The following is a 25,217-nucleotide window of genomic DNA, read 5'->3' as shown; positions in this document are numbered from 1 at the left end:
TCACAGCCCTTATTACACCTCGCACTGCACCTGGTATACTCCGAGCCTCCAGTACTGCTCGCCTGGTCCCTCCATCTCTGAAGGTAAAAGGAAGACGCTCATCTAGACTCTTCTCCGTCTTGGCCCCCCGGTGGTGGAATGAACTTCCAGCTCAGTCACTGAGCACCTTCACACGGCAGCTCAAGACCTTCCTCTTTAAAGAATATTTAGATTAAATTGTAATTTTCTTGTTGTCGAACTTTGTGTACAGAATCTACAACAGAGTGAATAAAATAGATGTATTCATAGTTGGGGTCCTAGTGAACCGGAATTGATCTCTTCATCGATGGTAACTTGAAAGCACGTAGTAAGTCGCTCTGGATAAGGGCGTCTGCCAAATGCCGTAAATGTAAATGCAATAAACCTCAACCTCAGATTACAGGACTCTATAAAATGAAAGCAGAGACATGGGTTTGCTGGAAGGGGATCCTGAATGCATTCGAGTCTAAAATAAACTTTTCTGTATTGTTTTTCTACAATAAACTTTTCTGTATTGAGCTTTCGTTTCGTGATTGTTTATCCATAAAGGGACATACAAAACATCTTACCTATCAGTGTGTTAAAATGATTAATTAATTATTAGTTATAATCGTACACAGAATCTCTGATTTTACATTTTCAGTGAACTGTAGAGTACCGCATTATGTACAATAGGGGTTCTCAACTTTTTGCAAGCTGGCCCCCCCCAAAGCTGGTTCATTGCAGTTGAACCCAAACCCCCCCTCACATACACACACATCCCAAACACCACCTTGCATAGATAGGCCCACATTATTATTATTAATATTATTGTCACGGTTGGGCTGGACATGGCGATGAAGGAGGACGCATTCGCACGATCACAGGACAGGGGTTTAATACAGACTACACGAGACAGGGGAACATCAACACGCACAGTGACCCGACGGCGAACAGACACGAACAGGATAGCTTTATACAATTATATAAATATACACCAGGTGAACACGATCAGGGAACATTACACGAGACCAACATGAAACTCCGGTCCGGACTCCGGATCCGGAGTCACCCCTGCCGGTCCGGATCATGACAATTATTATTATCATCAGTAGTGGTAGGTAGGCCTATTATCATTACTAGGCTATTGCTATAACTGGCAGTAGCACTAGACTTCTAATGTGAGCTTGCAGATGTTTTTATTATGATGAGTATTAGTAAGATCCTCGGTTCTTCCCTCAATATTTGATCAACATCCTCGATTTGTGCACGATTGCGGTATTTAGTTTTGGGTGCCGTCATTACTGAGAATCCTGCCTCACAAATATGTCGACGCTGTTCCTGGCTGTTCCTGGCTGTTCCTGCATATCAACTGATAGCTCGTTTTCTCGAATCTGGAACCCACGCAAAAGAGCGATAATCCTCTTTAAAGTGTTTGCTCAGACGCGGACTGAAACAGGGAGGAGGAATCATGCGTGCGTGTATTTCACAAAATCTAAAGGAAAGCTTCAACTGTAGCCTATATTCTGACTAGTTTATTCCTTTTATACATACGTCGTATAAATACGACCTCACCTTCTATACGTTTCATCCTCTGCAACTTCCGTCCGTCATAAAAATACATTCGGATGGTTCGATTTTCTGCATTTTTTGGATCTGTAACAAATATTTTGGGGGGTGTTTTTGACAATTGAGAGGCACCAAATGACGAATATGAAAAAACAAAGTAAAGTGAAATTATGGTCATTGTGAGACACTGCAGCACAGCACACGGTTTGAAACGTGTCCTCTGCATTTAACCATCACCCTGAGTGAGCAGTTGGCAGCCATGACAGATCGGGATTCGAACCGGAAACCTTCTGATTATGTTGCCGCTTCCTTAACCGCTAGGCTACCGCTGCCCATATACATTTTCGGACTCAGTCGGGCTGCAAGGACCTTAAACTTTGAGGCTTGCGCAGCTTCTCGAGGAGAAATCAAACAAATGAGAGCCGTTTTCTAAAGTCTACAAGCGCAGCACACACAAATAAACTAAATTGACATACTGCACCCCTGAGAACCACTGATGTACAGCATGAAATATATTGTGATATAATCATAAGATTATGTATAAATTAATAATATCATAAAATAATATAATCATTACATCCTTGCCAATACACACAACTAGTTGTGAGGGCTTCTTAACATGGTGGGCTTTTGGAAGTCCATGCTTTGGTCTGATGAGAGGAGGGTTACTAAATAGTTGCTGTAGTTGTGTCACCTTTTTTGTTTCTCTGCCCATTTGTATGATTTTAATAGTCCAAAACTATTTCTCAACTAGACATATACATTACAAATAATAACCTCAGTTATAATGAGGTATGATATGCAGGGATGTGTTTTTTCTGCACTTTAAGACTCTGCTGCACTGAATACGTGAGGAGCTCTGTGTGCACACAGACGGGTTTAAAATTCACTCTTTTTGGAAAATAAATCCTGGGTTGCAGACATGAATGACCGACATTCTGCAAACAAACACATCACGGACACTTTCCATATAGAACATAGAGCGGCATGGAACGTGTGCATAAGAGCAGTTATGACTCAATAACTCTTAAAAATGAAAAACAGATTGCACATAATGTAGTGAAGTAAAAAGTAAGATATTTGACTTAGTAAAGTATAAAGTCCCTGAATAAAGTCTTGTCGTTTGTGTACAAATTGACCTCAAGTGTCGCTGAAATATATTTCTAATCAAGATTATTTTACAAGAAACGGCTCATTTTATTCCCAACAGCTTTTGTTATAATGTTTCAGTGCAAAACGAAACGGTCAAAAGTATTTTAATATTTCAGCCCATTGAGTCAATTTTTGCAAAGAGATAAGTGTTGTGTCCTGGTCATATGAGCTTCACCTGTGACTAATATTTTATTCTGTTGATATTTATTTTATTTATTTTATAGAACTGATAAATGCCTGGATATGGTGTTTATTTATTGTATGGAGGAATCATTGTTGTATTTGCATTTAATTAACTTTTTATATATGTAAAGTATATCCTTTCGGTAATGTGTGTACTACCTGCCTACTGTGTGTGAGGGGGGGGGTGATGAGAAGGGAGAGAAGGATGGAGGATGGACGAGAGGTGCAGTAAAGCCGAGATAATAGATACATAACACATGTATTTATAACCATCAGAACGGACAGTGACCCATTACAATAGCGGAATTTAGAGTTAGATTACGGTGAATCCGACACGGTACGCGGGTCACGGAAGGGAAGACGCGGACGTCAGGTCGCCAACGCGGAGGCCAGGACCGATCCTGAGAAGGCTCCTTCATGCCGTTCAGCGGATGACAGGATTAAGGAGGTACCTGGTATGTTTTTGGTTTATTGCTCTACGCGAGTAGTGTGGGGTACCCGGGTTATTTCAACTATTGACTTTTTGATTTATTGAGAGTTCAAGGACTTTTACTTTTGAGTTGTTATATATGTGTTGAGTGAAATGTTATTTTATCTAATTGTTCATGTTGTAATCAGTAATGTAATATGTAAATATATTTAGTAAATTCTTTGTGTGTGTTAGAATACTTGTGGCGTGTTAATTTGTATATTTAGTGGTTTTCCTTATTGGTAAGTGGTGGGAGAAAATTAGCATATCCAAAATTTAACAATAGCTTTACAAGTTAGATTATGAGGTTCAGAGGGAACCCAGGGAGCGTATCCCTGACTGGGCTAGGGGCGCTACACTAATAATGGATCAATAAGGTCTCAGGTGTATAAAAAGATCCGGAACACTAGATCTTCACATCAACTGCAACTAGACCTCTGCAAACCTGCCTCACATTCAACCTGAGACTAAAGTGTTGAAGACCAGATCCACTGCTGATGTGGCAGACACCTTCAATATGTCTCAGCGTCAAGTACAGAGGACAAAAAAAGATTTGAAGAGACTGGAGACTGTTTTGACAAGCCCAGGTCAGGCAGACCCTGCAAGACAGCTGCTCGAGAGGACCGTTTGTTGGCTCAAAAATCCAAGGCCAGCCCATTTCCCACAAGCTCCACAAGACCTGGTCACCCGAAGTCCCCGTGTCAACCAGAACAGTTTGTCGGATTCTGTCTCGAAATGGCCTCCATGGTGGAATCAGTGCCCAGAAGTCAGCACTAAACAAAAGACAATTGAAAAACGTCCAGTTTATCACACAGTCCCCCTGTTAGACACAGACAAAGTTAAATTCACCCTAGTTAGGCTGTCCTAGTTAGGGTACCGGGCCACTGTACCCCCAATATACCACCATAACCACAGATTTCAGTATCGGTCGTACAGTGCAACCGTCTGCCGCTGCTTCTGTTAGCTTTTCTCCGAGACACGGAATCAAGCGCCCAGACTACTGGCAGACCCCAGTGAAGAGACCAGCAGATAAATCCTGGTTCCTGACAACTGCTTAACAAGGACATCCCATGAAACAAACCAGAGGGTCACCACAGCCACCACCACCGTCACTACAGCTTCAGGGATCTTCAAATGGACCAGTAACATCATTATGGACACGTAATCTAGACCATGACACTGAATACATCCTGGACTTCTCCAACCCTACAACTGTAGGACTTATCATTATATCATATCCAGCCCTGCACTGACACCATTTGCAGTTTTCCTTGTGTGCAGAAGGGTCAAGTGTGGGGGGTGTCAACTGTAGGGCCTGTCAAAGCCCATTGAGACATACTGTATGTGATTTGGGCTATATAAGAAATAAATGTTGTTGTTGTTGATGTCAGGGACTTTAGATACAACAGTACCAAAACAGTACGAAAAGTACAGTAGCAAACTACATTTACTTCATTACTGAAATGAATGTGATCGTTTTTGTCATTGTAATACACAGCACACGGTGTCACGGTGAAATTTGTCCTCTGTATTTAACCATCGCCCTGAGTGAGCAGTGGGCACCATGACAGGCGCCTGTGGAGCAGTGTGTGGGGACGGTGCTTTGCTCAGTGGCACCTCAGTGGCACAGTTTAGGATTTTAACCCACAACCTTTTGAATAAAAGTCCGCTAGGCCACCACAGCCACCACTATCATGAGCAGAGTGACTTCCTACAAAGCATCCCTTTTTTTACTGTTTTGTAAATGTTTTTACTGTTTTGTACAATGACATCTGTGAATCTGCTACCATTTTCTATCATATATCACTAGTGAGGAAAAGTCATTTAGCGGTTAAGGAAGCGGCCCCAAAACCAGATGGTTGCCGGTTCAAATCCCGATCTGCCAAGGTGCCACTGAGCAAAGCACCGTCCCCACACACTGCTCCCCGGGCGCCTGTCATGGCTGCCCACTGCTCACCAAGGGTGATGGTTAAATACAGAGGACAAATTTCACTGTGTGCATCGTGTGCTGTGCTGCTGTGTATCACATGTGACAATCACTTCACTTCACTTCAAATCCCGCTTACTACCATTGTGTCCCTGAGCAAGACACTTAACCCTAAGTTGCTCCCTGTAACTACTGATTGTAAGGCGCTCTGGATAAGGGCGTCTGATAAATGCCGTAAATGTAAATGTAAATATACATTAATCCCAGACCTGCTAAATCCCAGGTTGAGAACAATCCACAGTGAATCATGTGACCACTTGCACCACTTCTAACTGCTGATCATTATTTGAAAGAAAACTATTCTTACCTGTATAATGTCTGTCATCTGTATATGGAATTACAAAAAACATACAGTTAGTAAATTCTTTTTCTATTAAAATGTGCATTTTCTTCATGTGATGTTGACTGACACATACAGTGCAATACTCACAGTGGCAGACAGGTTTGGGCGAGTCCCACTTCCCCACCTTGGTGCAGTGGGTGGTGTTCCTGCCCACCAGAAAGAAGCCTGGCTGGCAGCTGTACTGCAGCACGGTTCCCTCCACCGCCGGCCCCAGGGGCCACGCCGACACGCGACCGTTTTCCAGTGACGTCCACATACGTGCGCACGGCAGCACTGCAATACACAGACATGCAGGTTTGTTCTTCTAGTTTTATCGACAAAAATAATAATTGCATAAAACTTACGACGACAAGAAATCTGCATGATTGGTAGCCAGCATGGATTAAAAGATGATTCTGTAATGCCCAGGCGCTGCTGCACCTGATTAAAAGTCCCTGATCAATACAAGCTGAAGCCAATTAGGTACGATTGATCAGGGCTCCTTAAATTCTAGCACTGTGGACATTACTTTACCCGACGTTCAACTTTGTGCTCGTGTTCCTGGCCTTACGCCACACGCCTTTCAGTGGCTTTTACGTCCTTTCCTTTTTTTATGCTTAATATGTCCCTTTGTAGTTCCACCATATCCTGCTCCTGCGCTTCATTCCCCATCGCACACATTCAGAACAGAATTTCTTTTATATTCTGACGCAGCGTTCCAAAGCCTCTCTTCTAATTAACAGCCAGTTAATTATGTTACGTTAAATATGAAGCGAATATATAAGAACTTTCGTTCTCTGATATACATACATATTTATACATACATTCTGGCAGGGGCCATATTTACATATTTTTTATTTTCCTGTCTCTACGCTTGTAATACTGCTGAACTTTTGGAAATATTCAGATGCAAACACACCAACACAAAATTAAAGGACCAATATGAATTTATGTGAAGGACTGTGCTGCGATTTCACTGGATTTCGAGAAACCAATTTGAAATATGTAGCATAAAGAGCAAAATAAAAACTCTACCGTGTCACTGGCCCAGCAAGATAACTGGAGACCAGAAAATGAAGGGGGTTGAAAACTGTGCCCTGGGGGACAGCAGGGAAGCAAAAACTAGACTTCTGGACTCCTTCAGTCAGTGAAACAGGATTTAAACCAGGAAATCGAGCTGATTTTGAAGGAAGTAGATGAAGACAGCTGTCCATGAGATATCCAGGAGACCACTTCTGTGCTGTGATGGAGGGGTGTCTGGTGCTGTATTCCCTCAGCAGTGATGGTCTTAAATAGCTAATCTCTGAAAGGAGAGGGAAGCTGGAGCTGCCAAAGTTGTCAGGGTCCAAAACTGAAGATGGGAAAGAAGGTCCTGAGCTGGTCATAAGTAATTTACTAGGTTCTGATGGAGTTATAGGAAGGAAATGATAGAGGATGTGGTGAGGCTGTACAGGTCAAATGACTGTAGCTGCCAACATACTGTTTGTTTAGGACAAGGACTGCATTTAAAATTTGAGAAGAAATGAGAAGGTGCCAGGCCCCTTTACTGACAGTTTTTTCTTCTTTCTTCATATTTAAAAGTTCCAACCCTCCTTAAAAGTCTCATCCAGTCTGCAGTAATGCAAGACATCACATCAGCAGGGAAGTAATGTGAATTACTGAGCTCTGGATATGCAATTTGACTGTCATGTATGTATTTTTACTTGTAAATAAACAGTCACTTCATTATGCATTTTATGAACAGGCATAACAAAATGCACACCTTGCATTGCATTGCATGCATGATGTTTTGCATTACTCTAAATGATGCAGTTTTCTTATTTTCTCATTTCATCGGAATAACTGGTTATTAGTACCCATCGCCACACCTTACTGAACTATCTAATATCACAGCTAATGGCTGGATTTACCCTGGGGTTGTTCCTGTCACACAGTGAAGAATTGTGGGAATAGTGAGATCATTACAGGCAAACAAAACACGGAGCCAAGAAGTGAAAAGAATAATGAAGGTGCAGAATGTAACAGTGCAGTAATAGCTCCTTTTTTCTTAAACTACATCTTGTTTAAATGCACATTTAAAATTATGACAAGGACAAGATATTCAACGTGGGGGGACAATTTGGTCTTTTATTTGAAAGTAAAACCCCCTGCAGACTTGTCTCAAGTGAATTTGGTTAATGTCTTGCTGCAATGTTGGCTATCAGTACCGTGCGTGTATTTCTGAATTAATTTATGCAAATAATTTATGCAAACAAGTGCAGATCAGTTTTACAGCCCACTGTTTTAATAAAGACAGACCAGCTCTGATCACGCTGTTCACAATTCAATTTCTGCACAATACAATATGGTCCCCTTTTAAAAAAATGACTCGCCGTAACATCCAGACATTTACATTTACAGCATTTACCAGACGTCCTTATCCAGTGAGACTTACAATCAGCAGTTACAGGGACACTCAGGGTTAAGTGTCTTGTTCAGGGACAAAATGGTAGTAAGTGGGGTTTGAACCTGGGTCTTCTGGTTCATAGGCAAGTGTGTTTCCCACTAGGCTACTACCACCGAGGACGAGGAGTTACGAAGAATTACGAGGAGTGACGAGGAGTTACGAAGAATTACGGGGAGTTACTCACGGCATCTGCTGTGCTGCGTCAGGTCGGTCCAGGTGCCGTCAGGGAGACACTTCCGAACCTTCGGCCCGACGATGACCCTGTTCCCTCTGCAGATGTACTCGATCTCATAGTCAACCGGCAACACCTGTACACTCCGGATCTAAAACCAGCAAATACAGCAAATCGGCAGTGAATGGAAATTGTTCATAAGAGAACAAGTAAAAAGTCTGTTTTTTTTAGCACAGCACAGTAAGTAAACCAGAGATCTAGTTTAACCTTTTTAACGGCACAGTAAGGACGTTGATTCATAAACACACAACAGAATGTTTCTAGATCTAGAAATAAAGAACATTCTGGATCTAGAGATCTAGTTTAACCTTTTAGCACAGCACAGTAAGAACGTTGGTTCATAAACACACAACAGAATGTTTCCAGATCTAGAAATAAAGAACATTCTGGATCTAGAGATCTAGTTTAATCATTTTAACAGCACAGTAAGAATGTTGGTTCATAAACACACAACAGAATGTTTCTAGATCTAGAAATAAAGAACATTCTGTTTCTAGAGATCTAGTTTAATCATTTTAACAGCACAGTGAGAATGTTGGTTCATAAACACACAACAGAATGTTTCTAGATCTAGAAATAAAGAACATTCTGGATCTAGAGAATCTAGAACATTCTGGATCTAGAGATCTAGTTTAACCTTTTTAACGGCACAGTAAGAACGTTGGTTCATAAACACACAACAGAATGTTTCTAGATCTAGAAATAAAGAACATTCTGGATCTAGAGATCTAGTTTAACCTTTTAGCACAGCACAGTAAGTAAACCAGAGATCTAGTTTAACCTTTTTAACGGCACAGTAAGGACGTTGATTCATAAACACACAACAGAATGTTTCTAGATCTAGAAATAAAGAACATTCTGGATCTAGAGATCTAGTTTAACCTTTTAGCACAGCACAGTAAGAACGTTGGTTCATAAACACACAACAGAATGTTTCCAGATCTAGAAATAAAGAACATTCTGGATCTAGAGATCTAGTTTAATCATTTTAACAGCACAGTAAGAATGTTGGTTCATAAACACACAACAGAATGTTTCTAGATCTAGAAATAAAGAACATTCTGTTTCTAGAGATCTAGTTTAATCATTTTAACAGCACAGTGAGAATGTTGGTTCATAAACACACAACAGAATGTTTCTAGATCTAGAAATAAAGAACATTCTGGATCTAGAGAATCTAGAACATTCTGGATCTAGAGATCTAGTTTAACCTTTTTAACGGCACAGTAAGAACGTTGGTTCATAAACACACAACAGAATGTTTCTAGATCTAGAAATAAAGAACATTCTGTTTCTAGAGATCTAGTTTAATCATTTTAACAGCACAGTGAGAATGTTGGTTCATAAACACACAACAGAATGTTTCTAGATCTAGAAATAAAGAACATTCTGGATCTAGAGAATCTAGAACATTCTGGATCTAGAGATCTAGTTTAACCTTTTTAACGGCACAGTAAGAACGTTGGTTCATAAACACACAACAGAATGTTTCTAGATCTAGAAATAAAGAACATTCTGGATCTAGAGATCTAGTTTAACCTTTTAGCACAGCACAGTAAGAACGTTGGTTCATAAACACCCAACAGAATGTTTCCAGATCTAGAAATAAAGAACATTCTGGATCTAGAGATCTAGTTTAATCATTTTAACAGCACAGTGAGAATGTTGGTTCATAAACACACAAAAGAATGTTTCTGGATCAAAAGTTCACCTCAATTCTATTGTCTCTTGGAGAGGAGGAACTATCTAGCCACCTAATCCCAATCGCTAAATCTGAACCCAAACTTGGTAATAATGGTTGTCTAAAACCGCCATTCTGCACGGTTATATACGCCTCATGTTAATCCCACACAAATTATCCAGGTATTATCGTCTAGGAATTGTGAGATCACAGTCGCTGCTGAGATTTAATATTTAATATTAGTATTATCATCCTTTTTAATTGAAGCCTTCTGATGGGGGAGATATTAGCAAATCCATCATATCCACAGGTGTGACATGTAACACGGCGACGCCTTTCATTACCTGTTCTTGGGTCAGACCTCTATATCTGATCCCTCCATCTCTGGGAGGACGAATGATGGCACAGCCTTGAAGAAGAGACAAAAAGGCAGATTAACACCGACAGACCACAAACTCCGGAATTAACTACTCCGGAATCTCTTCTGTCCGGACGCCGTGATGAAGGGTCGTCGTGTTGCATCAGCCGCATTTTCCCGAGGTTCCCATGTTCGGCCAGCAGGTGACGCACTTCCCAAGGAAACAGACTTTTCCACCAGCTCGCACGGTGCCTTCACGCTACACTACAAAGATTTTAAAAATCACCGGTGGAGATGCGAGAAAACTTGGCTTTCTGTGAGCAGAAGGAAAGCCATGTTGGATTCACCCTCAAGATAATGTGTGATAAGGTGTGCCCAGATGTTTCCCCTCAGATATAATGTATGTTTTTGGGGTTATTTCTTCAACATTTCAGGGTTTTAGTTCCATCACTGGATCCTGCTCAGGTAGATGCGATGGCTCCGAGGGTGGAGAGCGTCACCCCCGTCTCAGCATGACCAGCGTCATGTACTTTACATTTAACCCACCCCAGGTTCATATACACTGACTATGGAATTAAAATGAATTACTAATATCATTACAGTAGTGACGGTAAAATCAGCCATTAACGTCCCTACAGCTCATTAAAAAAGACCGAAATGCAACAAAAGGTCGAGTGTCCTCAGCAGCGGCCTGAATAGCTGCTTCTTATTTCACTGCCGTATAACACAAGAACCTGCGGAACGTGACTCGGTTTTTTAAAGAGCTACAAAGGAGGCCTGAACACCTTCAGCATGTACGGTGCGCCATTTTATTACGAACTAAAGCACAAAGCTGTCGGCGGCCGAACAATACGCGGGGGTCTGAGACACGGACGTCCATTCACTGGCTGAACCGCATGTTCCACAAAGGCAACGCAGCAAGGCCTGTTTAAAAAGGGAATAATGGGGTCCCTCCCTCGTCTCCCTCCGAAGGTACTTTTTCTGTTACTTATGCCTGAATTCCTGTTCTTTTTTCTTAGCGCTTTTCTTGTCGCACGTCAAGTCGGCCTCGCGGTGCGAATGTCACCACGTAATTACCGTCTTCAGCAAATACGAGACTGCGGGGCACGCCGGGCCTGTTCTGCACCTACACGCTGTTACGGTGTTATTAACCTGGATATGAAATGGCCGCTCTGGACGAGGGGGTCACATCAGTAGATGGTTCAGATAAGCAGAGAAGGTATTTAACTCGCGTATCAGAAGAAATGATTAATGTCCCCGCCACTGCTGTCATTAATTTACTGTAATTACACAGCGCCGGCCCACTCATGTGTGTGTGTATGTATGAGTGTGTGTGCGTGAGTGTGTGCGTGTGTGTGTGCATGTATGTGTGAGTGTGTGTGTGTGTATGTATGAGTGTGTGTGTGTGAGTGTGTGCATGAGTGTGTGTGTGTGTGTGTGTGCATGTATGAGTGTGTGTGTATGTGTGTGTGTGTGCATGTATGAGTGTGTGTGTGTGTGTGTGCGTGTGTATGTGTGTGTGTGTACATGTATGAGTGTGTGTGCGTGTGTGTGTGCGTGAGTGTGTGCGTGTGAGTGTGTGTATGAGTGTGTGTGTGGTGTGCGTGTGTATGTGTGTGTGTGTGCATGTATGAGTGTGTGTGTGTGCGTGTGTATGTGTGTGTGTGCATGTATGAGTGTGTGTGTGCATGTATGTGTGTGTGTGTGTGTGTGTGTGGTGTGTGTGTGTGTGCATGTATGAGTGTGTGTGTGTGTGTGTGCGTGTGTATGTGTGTGTGTGTACATGTATGAGTGTGTGTGTGTGTGTGTGTGTGTGTGTGTGTGTTTTAACTTCGGTCAGGTCAGGAAGCACCGTGATTCTTTGGAGGAAAGTGGCCAATTAACAGCGTCCACACATGACGTGACGCGGATCTCAGTGCCATCGAGCAGCCGCCGTGACTTCGATGGAGATGAGCGAAGCCTGACGCTGCATACAAACACACACACACACACACACCACATATAAACACACACACACACATACACACACACATACATACATACAAACACACACACACACACACACACACACCACACACATACACACACACACACACATACATACATACACACACACATACACACACACACCACACACACACACACATAAACACACACACACCACACACACACACATACACACACACACACACACTGGCGTACACTCATACATCAACATAATAAGACTGTTCCACACACGCCGGAGCTGCAGACGGAATACAAACGGCGGGATGCAGCGCACAAGCAGACGAAAGCACAGACTCACACTCTGACTCACACACGCACGTGCAGTTCTACACACACGTCTCTCTCTCTCGCTCTCTCTCTCTCTCGTTCATTACCTGCCGTAGTATTGCGTGCGGCCGCAGCGAGCGAGAGGAACACGGGCAGAATTAACAGAAGAAACGACAGAACTGCCATCTCTCCACCTGCAGGGACAGAGAGAGAGAGAGAGAGAGAGAGAGAAGTGAGGGGCGAGGGACGGGCGAGATACCGGGGAGAATATATTAGGGAAGGGTGGAGAGAGAATCGGAGGGGAAGAGAGAGGTGGAGAATAGTTTTGATGGATGTGAAGAGGAAGAGAGTGGGAGTGGACGAGTGAAGGGGGGGAGAGAGAGAGCCGGCGAGGGGGAAAAAAGGCGAGAAGAGAAGAGAGAGATACGACAAGACAACGCGGCTGCGGACCGGGGCCTGCGCTGGAATCTGAATGGCCAATCGGTCCCACTCCCCGCCATTTTTGAGTGACATATTGCCGGTTGCGCCGCAGCCAGTAAATGATCGCACCCGACTCCGGGATCTAATATCGAGCGCTCATCAACATGCGCGGAGCTGCTCGCCGGGGTTCTTATTCTGTTGGTGTTGACAGATTGAGCGGCATTACTAAAGTGAAGTGATTGTCACATGTGATACACAGCAGCACAGCACACGGTGACACGGTGAAATGTGTCCTCTGCATTTAACCCATCACCCTGAGTGAGCAGTGGGCACCATGACAGTGGTTGGTTGTAGGAAGACCCAGGTTCAAACCCCACTTACTACCATGGTGTCCCTGAGCGAGACACTTAACCCTGAGTGTCTCCAGGGGGGGACTGTCCCTGTAACTACTGATTGTAAGTCACTCTGGATAAGGGCGTCTGGTAAATGCTGTAAATGTAAATGACAGGCACCCGGGGAGCAGTGTGTGGGGACGGTGCTTTGCTCAGTGGCACCTTGGCAGATCGGGATTCGAACCGGCAACCTTCTGATTACGGGGCCGCTTCCTTCACCGCCAGGCCACCGCATGACGGCGGCGAATCAGGAGAAACAAGTGCACCGTAGTAATGAAGCGTTCATAAGAGTCCCGGGTGGGGGGGGGGGATGTTGGGGGGGGGGGGGGGGGGGGGGGGGGGCACGTAAATGCCACGAAAATTCAGGAGGAAGCGGAGCAACAACACCAGCGATTCCGGGGAATCTGGGACACGGAGACGGGGGGAGACGGAGGGAGAGAGAGCGGCCACGCTGGTAATAAAGCATTACCGCAGATTCTCATTCTTACATCGCTGCTGCCATTGTATCCCCCAAATAATGCAGAGTAAACGCACACACGCACCACACACCACACACACGCACACACACGCACACACACAGAAAGAGAAAAGTAATTAAACGAGATTTTCCACCAGGCCCAGACAGCAGCAGCACAAAACTCATTTATTAGGGCGAAAAAGGCCGCGACACAACAAATTACGGGGGCGCCAGCTTCCTGCTGCTGTAAACACTACGCATGGACCCACAACCCTTATTTTTCACCCATTTCACCAAAATCCACCCCCAATATCCCGGACGCATGTACTATATATCTGTGGCCTTGTGTGCCAGCGGGTGTCCGTACGTTGAGACCGTGGGGACGTGAGTGGGGGACATGCTGAAGAAGCGGCCTCGGTGCTATTCGTGTAATTATAAGGGGCCGACGGACCTTTGACAGGCTGGTCTGCTCTACACACTCAGTTGTGTAGCGTACGCTCAGGTAGATCATAATTCACGTCGTCACCTCTACCTGCATGATGAATCTCTTCTGTCCGTCATCGTCACTACTGCTATGGCGGCTTGAAGATATTGGACTTCCTGCGTTTATTTCATGCGAAGATTTCAGACGTACAGAACAAGTCGCATGCTAACGTGCAACTTAATCAGCACAGCAGTATGGAGACAGACTGTGAGATGATTTTAGCATGTAGTAGATGATCCAAATCCGACAATGCTTCCTTGTATGGCACTGAATACTGATATTGGCAAGTATGGGTTGTCTATTATTTTCTGCCTTCTGCCATACCTGAAAAATGTTAATTCTTAATAAAGATGTATGAAGCATGCATCAGTACTAAGTTCAGTAAATTCCAATTTGTTTTATTATCTTCTGAACATTTTCAAAAGATCTGGATATAATTATTATGTACTTTTTTGTTATTATATTTATATGCATAATGTAATCTATACTTTGTAGATGTATCATCAAGGAACTGCCAAATCCTCACATTTACATTTAAGGCATTTGGCAGACGTCCTTATCCAGAGCGACTTACAACGTGCTTCCATGTCACCATGGATGAAGTGATCAGTTCTGGTTCACTAGGACCCCCAACTATGAATACAATCTTTTTATTCACTCTGTTCTAGTTTCTATACAGAAGTCAGACCAGAAGAAGGTTACAAGTTCATCTAAATCTTCTCTAAAGAGGAAGGTCTTGAGCTGCCGTGTGAAGGTGCTCAGTGACTGAGCTGGAAGTTCATTCCACCACCGAGGGGCCAAGACGGAGAAGAGTCTAGATGAGCGTCTTCCTTCTACCTTCAGAGATGGAGGGACCAGGCGAGCAGTACTGGAGGCTCGGAGTATACCAGGTGCAGTGCGGGGTGTAATAAGGGCTGTGAGGTAGGATGGTGCTACTCCATGTTTGGCTTTGTAGGCCAGCATCAGTATTTAGAACCTGATGCGTGCAGCTACTGGGAGCCAGTGGAGGAGACGTAGCAGAGGGGTGGTGTGGAGAACTTGGGAAGGTTGAAGATCATTTTGTATTAGTTGTAGAGGTCGGATTGTACATAGTGGTAGACCAGCTAGAAGGGAGGTACAGTAGTCCAGTCGTGAGATTACTAAGGACTGAACCAGGATCTGGGTGGCCTGGGTTGACAGATATTGCACTTTGCTATATGGAGTGTACTCTAAAAGAAATGATATATTTCTGGCAGAACAGTCAACCATTACTGAACTTTCAGATCCTTCTGGAGATGAGAACATCGAACCCACCTGGATTTAAAACACTGTTGGACAGGACGCTCTCCATTAAAAAGGTCCAGAGCAGCTGTGTAGATAGCCAGCATGCCAGCATCAGTGTTAAATGCCTAAGTAACGTGTGTGTGTGTGTGTGTGTGTGTGTTTGTGGCAAAAGATGAAATACGGAGCTAAAAAAGTAAAGGGAACAACTTAAACAACACAGTGTGACTCTGAGTCTATCACACGTCTGTAAAATCAAACTGTCCACTTAGGAAACAAGACTGACGATCAATTGTACATGCTGCTGTGCAAATGGAATAGACAACAGGTGGAAATTATAGGTAATTAGCAAGACGTCCCCAATAAAGGCGTGGTCCTGGCTGATGTTTTGGCCCTTTTTGAATGCTGGTGGTGCTTTAACTCTTTAACTGGTAGCATGAAACAGAGTCTACAACCCACACAAGTGGCTCAGGTAGTGCAGCTCATCCAGGATGGAACATCAATGCAAGCTGTGGCGAGAATGTTTGCTGTGTCTGTCAGCGTAGTGTCCAGAACATGGAGGTGCTACCATGAGACAAGACAATACATCAGGAGATGCAGGAGGGCAACAACCCAGCAGCAGGACCCACCGCTACCTCCAGCTTTGTACAAGGAGGAACAGGAGGAGAACTGCCAGAGCCCTAAAAAATGACCTCCAGCAGACCACAGATGTGCATGTGTCTGCTCAACTGGACTCCATGAGGGTGGTCTACAGGTGGGGGTTGTGCTTACACCCCAACACCATGCAGCATGTGACAGACGTGACAGATTCTGGGGACGGTGTGGAGACCGGTTGGGCAGTGGGTCAGTAACGGTGTGGGATGCCGCACAGCCCTCCATGTGCTCCTCAGAGGCACCCTGACTGCCATTAGGTTCCGAGGTGAGATCCTCGGACCCCTTCTGAGCCTCATTCTGACCTGTTTTAAGGACATTACATCAAAGTTGGATCGGCCAGTAGTGTGTTTTTCCACTTTAATTTTGAGGGTGACTCCAAATCCAGACCTAGATTAACTGATAAATATTGACTTCTATCAATACATTTTTTGTGTGTAAAGAATTAAAGGATTTTTCATTCATTCAGATGTAGGCTGTCTTATTTTTGTGTTCACTTTATATTTTGGAGCAGCGCATATCTCCACACCCATGAGCATAAAAAGCGTGGCTGGCAGCAGGGCTGTCAGAGCGTAGATTGAGCTGTCTGCTGTATCAGTGTTGGCCCGTTGTGTAGTGTGAGAGTGAAGCTAATGGAAACACTGCAGTGACAGGTTAACCCCCATCACACACACACACACACACACACATTCATTCATCACACACAAGCGCTCATGTGGGCATGGAAGCATGAAGGGAATGGGTGAGCTGGCTGTCTTTCATTCACACACACACACACAGACCCAATACACAAACACCTTACTATTCTGCACTATTTCTGCACTGTTTTCACTCATTTTCTAGATCTAGCAAAACACACACACACAAACACACACTGGTGTATCTCTCTCACTCTCACAACTGTAGAAATTCCATTCACACCCTCCCATCATAAACGTAACACCCATAACAACCATTTTTGCACACTGTAAATATTTTTTACACACACACACACACACACACACAGATGTAAAATGTACAAGCAGCTGCATTAAGACTTGAACGTTACTGACAGGTGACATTCGGAATACAAACGTGTAACAGCAGGAAATCCTAATCTCCTCTTGACTGTAACCAAAGCTGAAAACTGCCTAATTCTGTTGCCTGGCAACCATTCATGTACCCCCCCGCCCTCCCGTTCCCGTCCCTCCGGCTGCTTTCCTACTTCTCAGCATTTGAACCTGTAATTATATTTTGTGTCTTGCCGTCTTTGTAAATAAAGACTTTTCACGTTGCCGATTTTGTGGCCAGTCAGCGTCACACAATAGAGGTGGGCGGGGCTCCAGCCTTCGATTCTCCGCCCCTCTGCAAAAACTCCACCTGTCAGAGATTCTGCATGACGAGCACAGTTTACCACATCCGTGTATGCACACAAATACACACACTCACACGGGCGTCCAGACCGTCACGTGATCACACACTCACACACAATTTACTGATTTACCGAAGGTGTCATCACTTTCCCACCAGCACACACACACACACACACACACATATTTATTAACACTGACAGTGAACAATCCTTTGACCCTTCCTGCTGACCAACCCACAAAATCAATCCAATTGAGAAACAGATTAAGGGATCAATCGATCCAACCAAATCCACACAAATGCCCCCTGAGCAGTTCCTCCCCTCCTGAAGGACATCTTCTCCCCAGAGAACGTGCGGCACGCATCGTCAGAGTCATTTAAAACCCTCAGAGTCACTGAAACCCTTCCTCCCCGCTGCCAGCTTCCCCGCCCCGTTAATGCGGCCAAATCTGCCCAGATGTCAATTCCAATTCCTGCCCGGCGTCGCAGGAGACGTCTGAGTTTTGGAAGGAGAAGGCGGCTTTCGTACGTGACCAGACGTCGAGGGATGGAATGGAAGCTGCCAGAACGTGAATCCGGTCAGCCTACATGCATTACGCCATCCATAATCATTCGGGGGATCCGCTTCTCATTTCCCAAACACTCTTCCCTTTCTTTACACAGGGAACAAAGCCACTGGGACAAATCTCCTTCAATCCAGCCGATCAGATCAAATATATACCCACACCGGGCCCGCCTGCCCGGGACCCCACCAATATCTTCACAACAAAAGCCTGTTCAATCCATACACGTTCGTACGCCATTTCAAACCACAAAAGATTTACTTCTCACATAGACCAGAACTACGGGGTACGGGGGAGACTTGGGCTTCGTGGAAGGAGCCGGAAGGGACCGTACACGCATTAGGACAGTCGTACAGGCCAGTTCTTCATGTAGGTGGTCGGAAGGCCCCTCCTGCTCAAATACGCTTTTTTTAATCCAATTCTGCTTTGCAAATAAAAAAAAGGAATTAATGTGGATTACTAAAACAGGGGTGGGCAAACAACGGCCCACCGGGGCAGATCTGCTACGCTGAGGCCTCCAGCTGCTACAAAACGGGTGCTTTTACGCGGTTAACTCTGAACCAAAAGGATAAACTGGTTTTATTCTCATTAGCAATTAGTCAATATCATAAAAAATTATCATCTTATCGTTTCAAAACCTCAAACCTTTGGCGACTTTCTTATTAATGCGATTTCATTCCTTTGTACTCCTAGATATAAAGAAACTGATCAAATCCTTAAACACGCACACATAAAATGCACTTATCTGAAACATTTTATTCCAGAGTGATCATGAAGTACAAAAGGAGGATTACTTGTGTTTAGGAGATTACTGCATTTACATGTACATTTACGGCGAGTTCATTCCACCACCGAGGGGCCAAGACGGAGAAGAGTCTAGATGAGCGTCTTCCTCGTACCTTCAGCGATGGAGGGACCAGGCGAGCAGGCTGTGTAAATATGAACGCTTTTATGTTCGTGTCTGATATGTATGCATATGATTAAAATATTATTGGCCACGCCTGTCCTACAATTGATTGCATATCATGGTTCCATATCTTCCTGTTTAACACATGGCACACCGGGAGCGTCTGTAACTTCAAGGATTTACAGACGTAAACGGACTGCTCGCTAATTATTATTATCTATATCTACCCACCGACTCGGCCGTTTTTTGTCTGTAAATATATCTGGGGTGGTAGTAGCCTAGTGGGTAACACACTCGCCTGTGAACCAGAAGACCCAGGTTCAAACCCCACTTACTACCATCGTGTCCCTGAGCAGGACACTTAACCCTGAGTGTCTCCAGGGGGGGGACTGTCCCTGTAACTACTGGTTGTAAGTCGCTCTGTATGAGGACGTCTGGTAAATGCTGTAAATGTAAATGTCTGACTCCCCCTCCCAGTTTAAAATGGGAGGAGCCCATTTAAAGCATTATTATTATCTACATCGACTAGAGGCTGTGGCCCACATGGCCAGCGTGGTACGTCAGTACAGTCTGTACTTGTCTCTTCATCTACAGGCCAGTGGACAACCACAGTCTGTACAAACGTGGGCGGTGGACCCCTCGTAACCCACGTTACACTGGGGCAGAAAATGAACAGGAAGATGGGAAATTGCGGCCATGAAATGCAACTACTCGCTGGCCGATCGGGATCGCTCGTGGATCATCGCGTCTTACCAGCGGTGGACACGTAGATGTCCACAGTGGAGAAAGCGTGTACGGACATGCTATTCTGGGAGTCCAGCGGGGTAAGAAGCCCTGACGCCCCACTAATAGCACGGAGAATTATTCCTTGTCAATAATAATGAATTTGGTCACGGCCGCACAATTACATCTTCCCCACGCGTTCCGGGCGAGAACGGTCCGAGTCGCGTGGACAAGATCGTCCTGGGTCCTGTATTCCCGGCAGCCGCGCCTGACATTTGAAAGGCCTGCGCCGCCGGTCCGGGGAAACCGGCAGATAGCCATCACCTCATCACGCCGGGAAGAGCGCCGCTGACATTTTCCCTTTTCAATCTCGTAATCCACAGGTGAAAAGTGGCGAGACAGACGGGCGGACAGACTGCGAGGGGGACGGAGGTCACCAGAAGAGGCGGAGAACATGCACGACCGGGACACCGTGACATTCCACCGTGACACACAGATCATTACAACACAAACACACACGGACGCGATATAAGATCATCAGTTACGTCACGATATGCCATTCGGGACACCGTGGACAGCACAGGGACTCGGCACCGTCTACCTGTGACCGTAGAACATTTTATATTTACATTTACGGCATTTACCAGACGTTCTTATCCAGAGCGCCTTACAGTCAGTAGTTACAGGGACAGTCCCCCCCCCTGGAGACACTCAGGGTTAAGTGTCCTGCTCAGGGACACGATGGTAGTAAGTGGGATTTGAACCTGGGTCTTCTGGTTTATAGGCGAGTGTGTTACCCGCTAGGCTACTACCAGCCAACAGAACCGTTTATTACTGATTCATGGCTGCTGCAAAATGCTCGAATCTACGCTGGAATTCACCAGATTGTAAAAATGAGAGTTTTGTTGACCCAGGATATTCTTGTAGTGAAGTTGTGAACAACTGCATACAGACATCTGTCCCAGACAGAGGAAAGATGTCCCAAGATGTAGATCTGGAGAAGGGGAGCGATGGACATTGACCCCCCCAGACCTGATTTATCAGTTTGGCATCTTCCGGCGTTGCCAGGGCAGAAAGAGGGAAAAAGAACTCCACATTCATTTCTATTGAATCTGCCAAGTGAATATGATCAGGTAGGTCAGTCCATGCCTCACTAAATCACCAAAGAACCACCCATACCAGGCTGGTAGTAGCCTAGAAGTCCCAGGTTCAAATCCCACCTACTACCATCGTGTCCCTGAGCAGGACACTTAACCCTGAGTGTCTCCAGGGGGGGACTGTCCCTGTAACTACTGACTGTGAAAAAAACCAACATTCTACTGTGAATAAAAGAGGAATTTACTGTGGATTACTGTGGTAAATTACTGTCCTGTAATATATTACATATCTACACCAACCAGCGGCGTGAGCATGAGAGGTGTGGACCTTCACTGGCCTCACGATTCTGTTCGATTACGATTATCAGTGCCTCCATATCGATGCATTCCGTCCGTTTTCCACATTGTGGCACGATGGCGATGTCGCCGGCGGTACTTTCTGGAACTGGTAGTACGTCACGGCGCTGTGGGTGGAGTTACTCCCTCAGCGGCACCTCGAACCAGCAGCCTCATGCACCAGCAGACCAGCTTCCACGCCGAACCCCGGCGAGATAATCTCCCCGAGATCAGAGGGGCGCACGGGGGGCGGCTGCTCCGGCATAACTCCATAATCCATCAAGACTAGCAGGCAGCTTACTGGCAGGGACCTGTCCAGCACGCCGGACACACCCGGCAACGCCGACAACGCACGTTATCCATGCAGCAACATTTCAATTGTACAGAGTGTGGGGCCTGACCCCTGACCCCTGACCTTTCTTGGATGTAACATCCGGTTCCTGCGGCACTCAGCTAGAGATACCCAGGCTGAGCATCACCAAAACACCACAACCGCTCCCATCCCCACTCGGCGGTGCCGTGACCCGCGCGCTCGGCACGATGACTTCCCGCCATTTTTCTGGCAATGTCGCCCACCAACCAGAAACACTTCCTGCTTCCTGCTCACCCTGGACACTGAGACGCGTGACGAGACCACGTAAAAAGGACGTTCCGCTTCTCCGTCTCTTCATGCAGTCTGTGCTTTCCAACAATTTCCCCAAGCAGGAGTCCCGCTAAACAAGAGGCTCACAAAGACTGTCCTCACGTCCCCCTCACGTCCCCCTCGCGTCCTCCTCGCGTCCCCGTCACGTCCCCCTGATGTCCTCCTCACGTCCCCTTCACGTCCTCCTCACGTCCCCCTCACGTCCTCCTCGCGTCCCCCTCACGTCCCCCTGATGTCCCCCTCACGTCCTCCTCACATCCTCACGTCCTCCTCACGTCCCCTTCATGTCCTCCTCACGTCCCCTTCACGTCCCCCTCACGTCCTCCTCACGTCTCCTTCACGTCCCCCTCACGTCCTCCTCACGTCCCCTTCACGTCCCCCTCACGTCCCCCTCACATCCTCACGTCGTCCTCACGTCCCCCTCACGTCCTCCTCACATCCTCACGTCCCCCTCACGTCCCCCTCACATCCTCCTCACGTCCTCACGTCCAACTCCCCCAGGGACCAGGTGTCCAGGTGGGAAGAAGGTGGCGCGGTGCACAATAGAAGTAAATGTTCTGTTTACAATCTGCTCCACAACACTTCAGCGCCGCCGCCATCAAGTCCATTGTGCGAGACGGCAAACGCGGACGCACTTCAGCGGGGACAGAGACAGTCACACCAGCGGGGTGTCGAGAAGGGGCGGAACCCCGATAAAACCGGCAGGAAAACCGGTGGCTAACATGCACACACACACACACACACACACACACACACACACACACACACATACCACACACACACACCACACATACCACACACACACATTACACATACACAAACACACACACACACACACACCACACATACCACACATACCACACATACACACACACACACACACACACACACACACACACACACTCTGTCACACACGCTACGTCCTGGTTAGTGAACAGTATCGGGGTGGCGTGGATATTGGGCCGAGTTTCTGGCCATCGCTCTCGTACCGATCAGCTGCTTCAGGGCGCCGCTAACTGCTCATAAATGATTTTGCGTAGGAACACCAAGGCGTCCGTAGTCCACGTCTGATGGGAGTTCTTGCCGCAAGACCACCGCCGGAACCGCGTGCTGAAGAGCCGCCTCGCATCAAAAGTACACGCGCTGCACGCTCGTAACTTCAACAGAAACGACCAGAAAACGCGGCTCTGAACATTCTACGTTTACACGTTTACACGTTTACACATTTACACGTTTACACGTGACACTCCACCGCTGCGGTAGTTGAGCTTTACCGCTGTGCAACAGCCGCATCATCCATATACACGAGGAAAGTCCCTAAAATCCCTACAAATCCCATAAAAAAGGTACTATAACCTGTCACTTTCCTCTACTGTAAAAATCCTTCAACATGGTGATAATTTATCACGGCACACCGTCATATCGTCTCCAAATCTGTTACTGCGCCAAAGGTTCGTTGCCAGATGTTGCTCTTCACAATCCACAATTCTGGCAGCCGTGCCAGTCTAGCGTCGGCAGCCATGCGCCGGTACGCCATGCGCCGGTACGGCATGCGCCATGTGCCGGTACGGCAAGCGCCGGTACGCCATGCGCCGGTACGCCATGCGCCATGTGCCGGTACGGCAAGCGCCGGTACGCCATGCGCCGGTACGCCATGCGCCATGTGCCGGTACGGCAAGCGCCGGTACGCCATGCGCCGGTACGCCATGCGCCATGTGCCGGTACGGCAAGCGCCGGTACGCCATGCGCCGGTACGCCATGCGCCATGTGCCGGTACGGCAAGCGCCGGTACGCCATGCGCCGGTACGGCAAGCGCCGGTACGCCATGCGCCGGTACGCCATGCGCCGGTACACCATGTGCCGGTATGCCATGCGTCGGTATGCCATACGCCATACGCTTCAAAATACACAATTCTACACAATTCTGCGCCATGCTTCACAATCCACAATTCTGGCAGCCGTGCCAGTCTAGTGCCGGCAGCCATACACCATGCGCCGGTACGGCATGCGCCGGTACGGCATGCGCCGGTACGCCATGCGCCGGTACGCCATACAGCAAGCGCCGGTACGCCATGCGCCAGTACGCCATGCGGAAGGGCCGGTACGCCATGCGGCCACGTCCCGCCGGCCGTCCCAGAGGGACGAGGTGAAGATGGACGGCTTCTGCTCTGCATACTGAAGCCCTAATCGCATCTGTGGATGCAGCAGTAGACGGTCACGATGTTTGACCTTGTCCTCCACGCCCTGGAGACTGAATGTTTATATTTATATATTTATATGACGTCCTCTTCGTGCCGACCCATCCAACTTCTCCGAGGATTGTCATGTGACACGATCTCACCTGTTTAACGCGGCATGGGTCAACTTGTCACCGTCATTATGGGTCTTACATTGACACCTGTCCAGACGTGTAACACACCCACATCCAGATAGCCATGCAGTTCCAGTACATTCCCGGACACAGAAATCATCAGGAATATTCCGGCCACGTGAGCGATGCGGTGCATGTTGAACAGGGCCGCCCCTCCGGTGTTTCCGAACCGCCGCGTCCACGGCTCGCCACGCGTGGACACCGGGCCGCTAAAGAGCTGATGTGAAGAAGGAGGCTGTGGAGCTGCTCGCGTGTCCCGGTTAATATGTGCCCGTCCCTGCTAATTTTCACCATTTTCTCTCTTTCTTTCTCTCGTTTTGCTGGTGTTTCAGCCGAACGTTTCCTGGACAGGCGGAGCGTAGACGGCCATCCTGAGCACCCAGAGATCCCCGCAAATTATGCAAAAACATGCACAACAACAACAGCATTATCCAACAGTAAAACTGAGACGGTGACACGGAGAGGGACCATTATGGTACAACGAGTGGAGAAAGAGGAGCGCTTCACTCGTTTCCGCGTCTAATAATGATAACATGGTCTGCAGTATCGTTTTTAGCTCCGCTTGACGTAATATAGATGATGTATGCGTTATTAATAGGTAATTACTGTGCCAGGAAAGGTACAGCAAGACAATGAGACAGAAGAAATGAGTCTGAGCACCGCGAGTTGGGAATAATAATGCATCCTTAAGAAGCAGAACGTTGGAAGTGTTGAGAAGTCTTGAATAGAAGGTCACCTGTGGATGTGGATGGTTGGGGCCATAACAGCAGTCATGCTCGTGGTGTCTGGTGACACTGGCGCCATCGACAGGTTTAATCATGAGGAGCACGAGGCAGGCGGGAAGAGACGGAACGTTCGGCGTTGCCAGATTCAGGGGCTTTGTGTTTGGTATT

At 46.5% G+C, this 25,217-nt stretch overlaps 1 protein-coding gene across 1 annotated transcript in view; it reads right to left on the bottom strand.

The window, feature by feature from the left end:
• Nucleotides 1-13,343, bottom strand: part of gabbr1b (gamma-aminobutyric acid (GABA) B receptor, 1b) — a 31,442-nt gene extending 18,099 nt beyond the window's left edge. The window contains exons 1-5 of the mRNA XM_028964624.1: nucleotides 12,778-13,343; nucleotides 10,383-10,447; nucleotides 8,310-8,448; nucleotides 5,788-5,973; nucleotides 5,631-5,682 (exon numbers count right to left, since the gene is read on the bottom strand). Of these exons, the coding sequence (XP_028820457.1) occupies nucleotides 5,631-5,682; nucleotides 5,788-5,973; nucleotides 8,310-8,448; nucleotides 10,383-10,447; nucleotides 12,778-13,183 (848 nt within the window). The 5' untranslated portion in view covers nucleotides 13,184-13,343. The remainder of the gene's footprint in view (nucleotides 1-5,630; nucleotides 5,683-5,787; nucleotides 5,974-8,309; nucleotides 8,449-10,382; nucleotides 10,448-12,777) is intronic.
• Nucleotides 13,344-25,217: the final 11,874 nt, after the last annotated feature.

This window comes from Denticeps clupeoides, chromosome 20, assembly GCF_900700375.1.
Source record: "Denticeps clupeoides chromosome 20, fDenClu1.1, whole genome shotgun sequence".
NCBI lineage: Eukaryota > Metazoa > Chordata > Actinopteri > Clupeiformes > Denticipitidae > Denticeps > Denticeps clupeoides.
The sequence above is the reverse complement of the archived record's forward strand: the minus strand, read 5'-3'. Positions and strand labels throughout refer to the sequence as shown.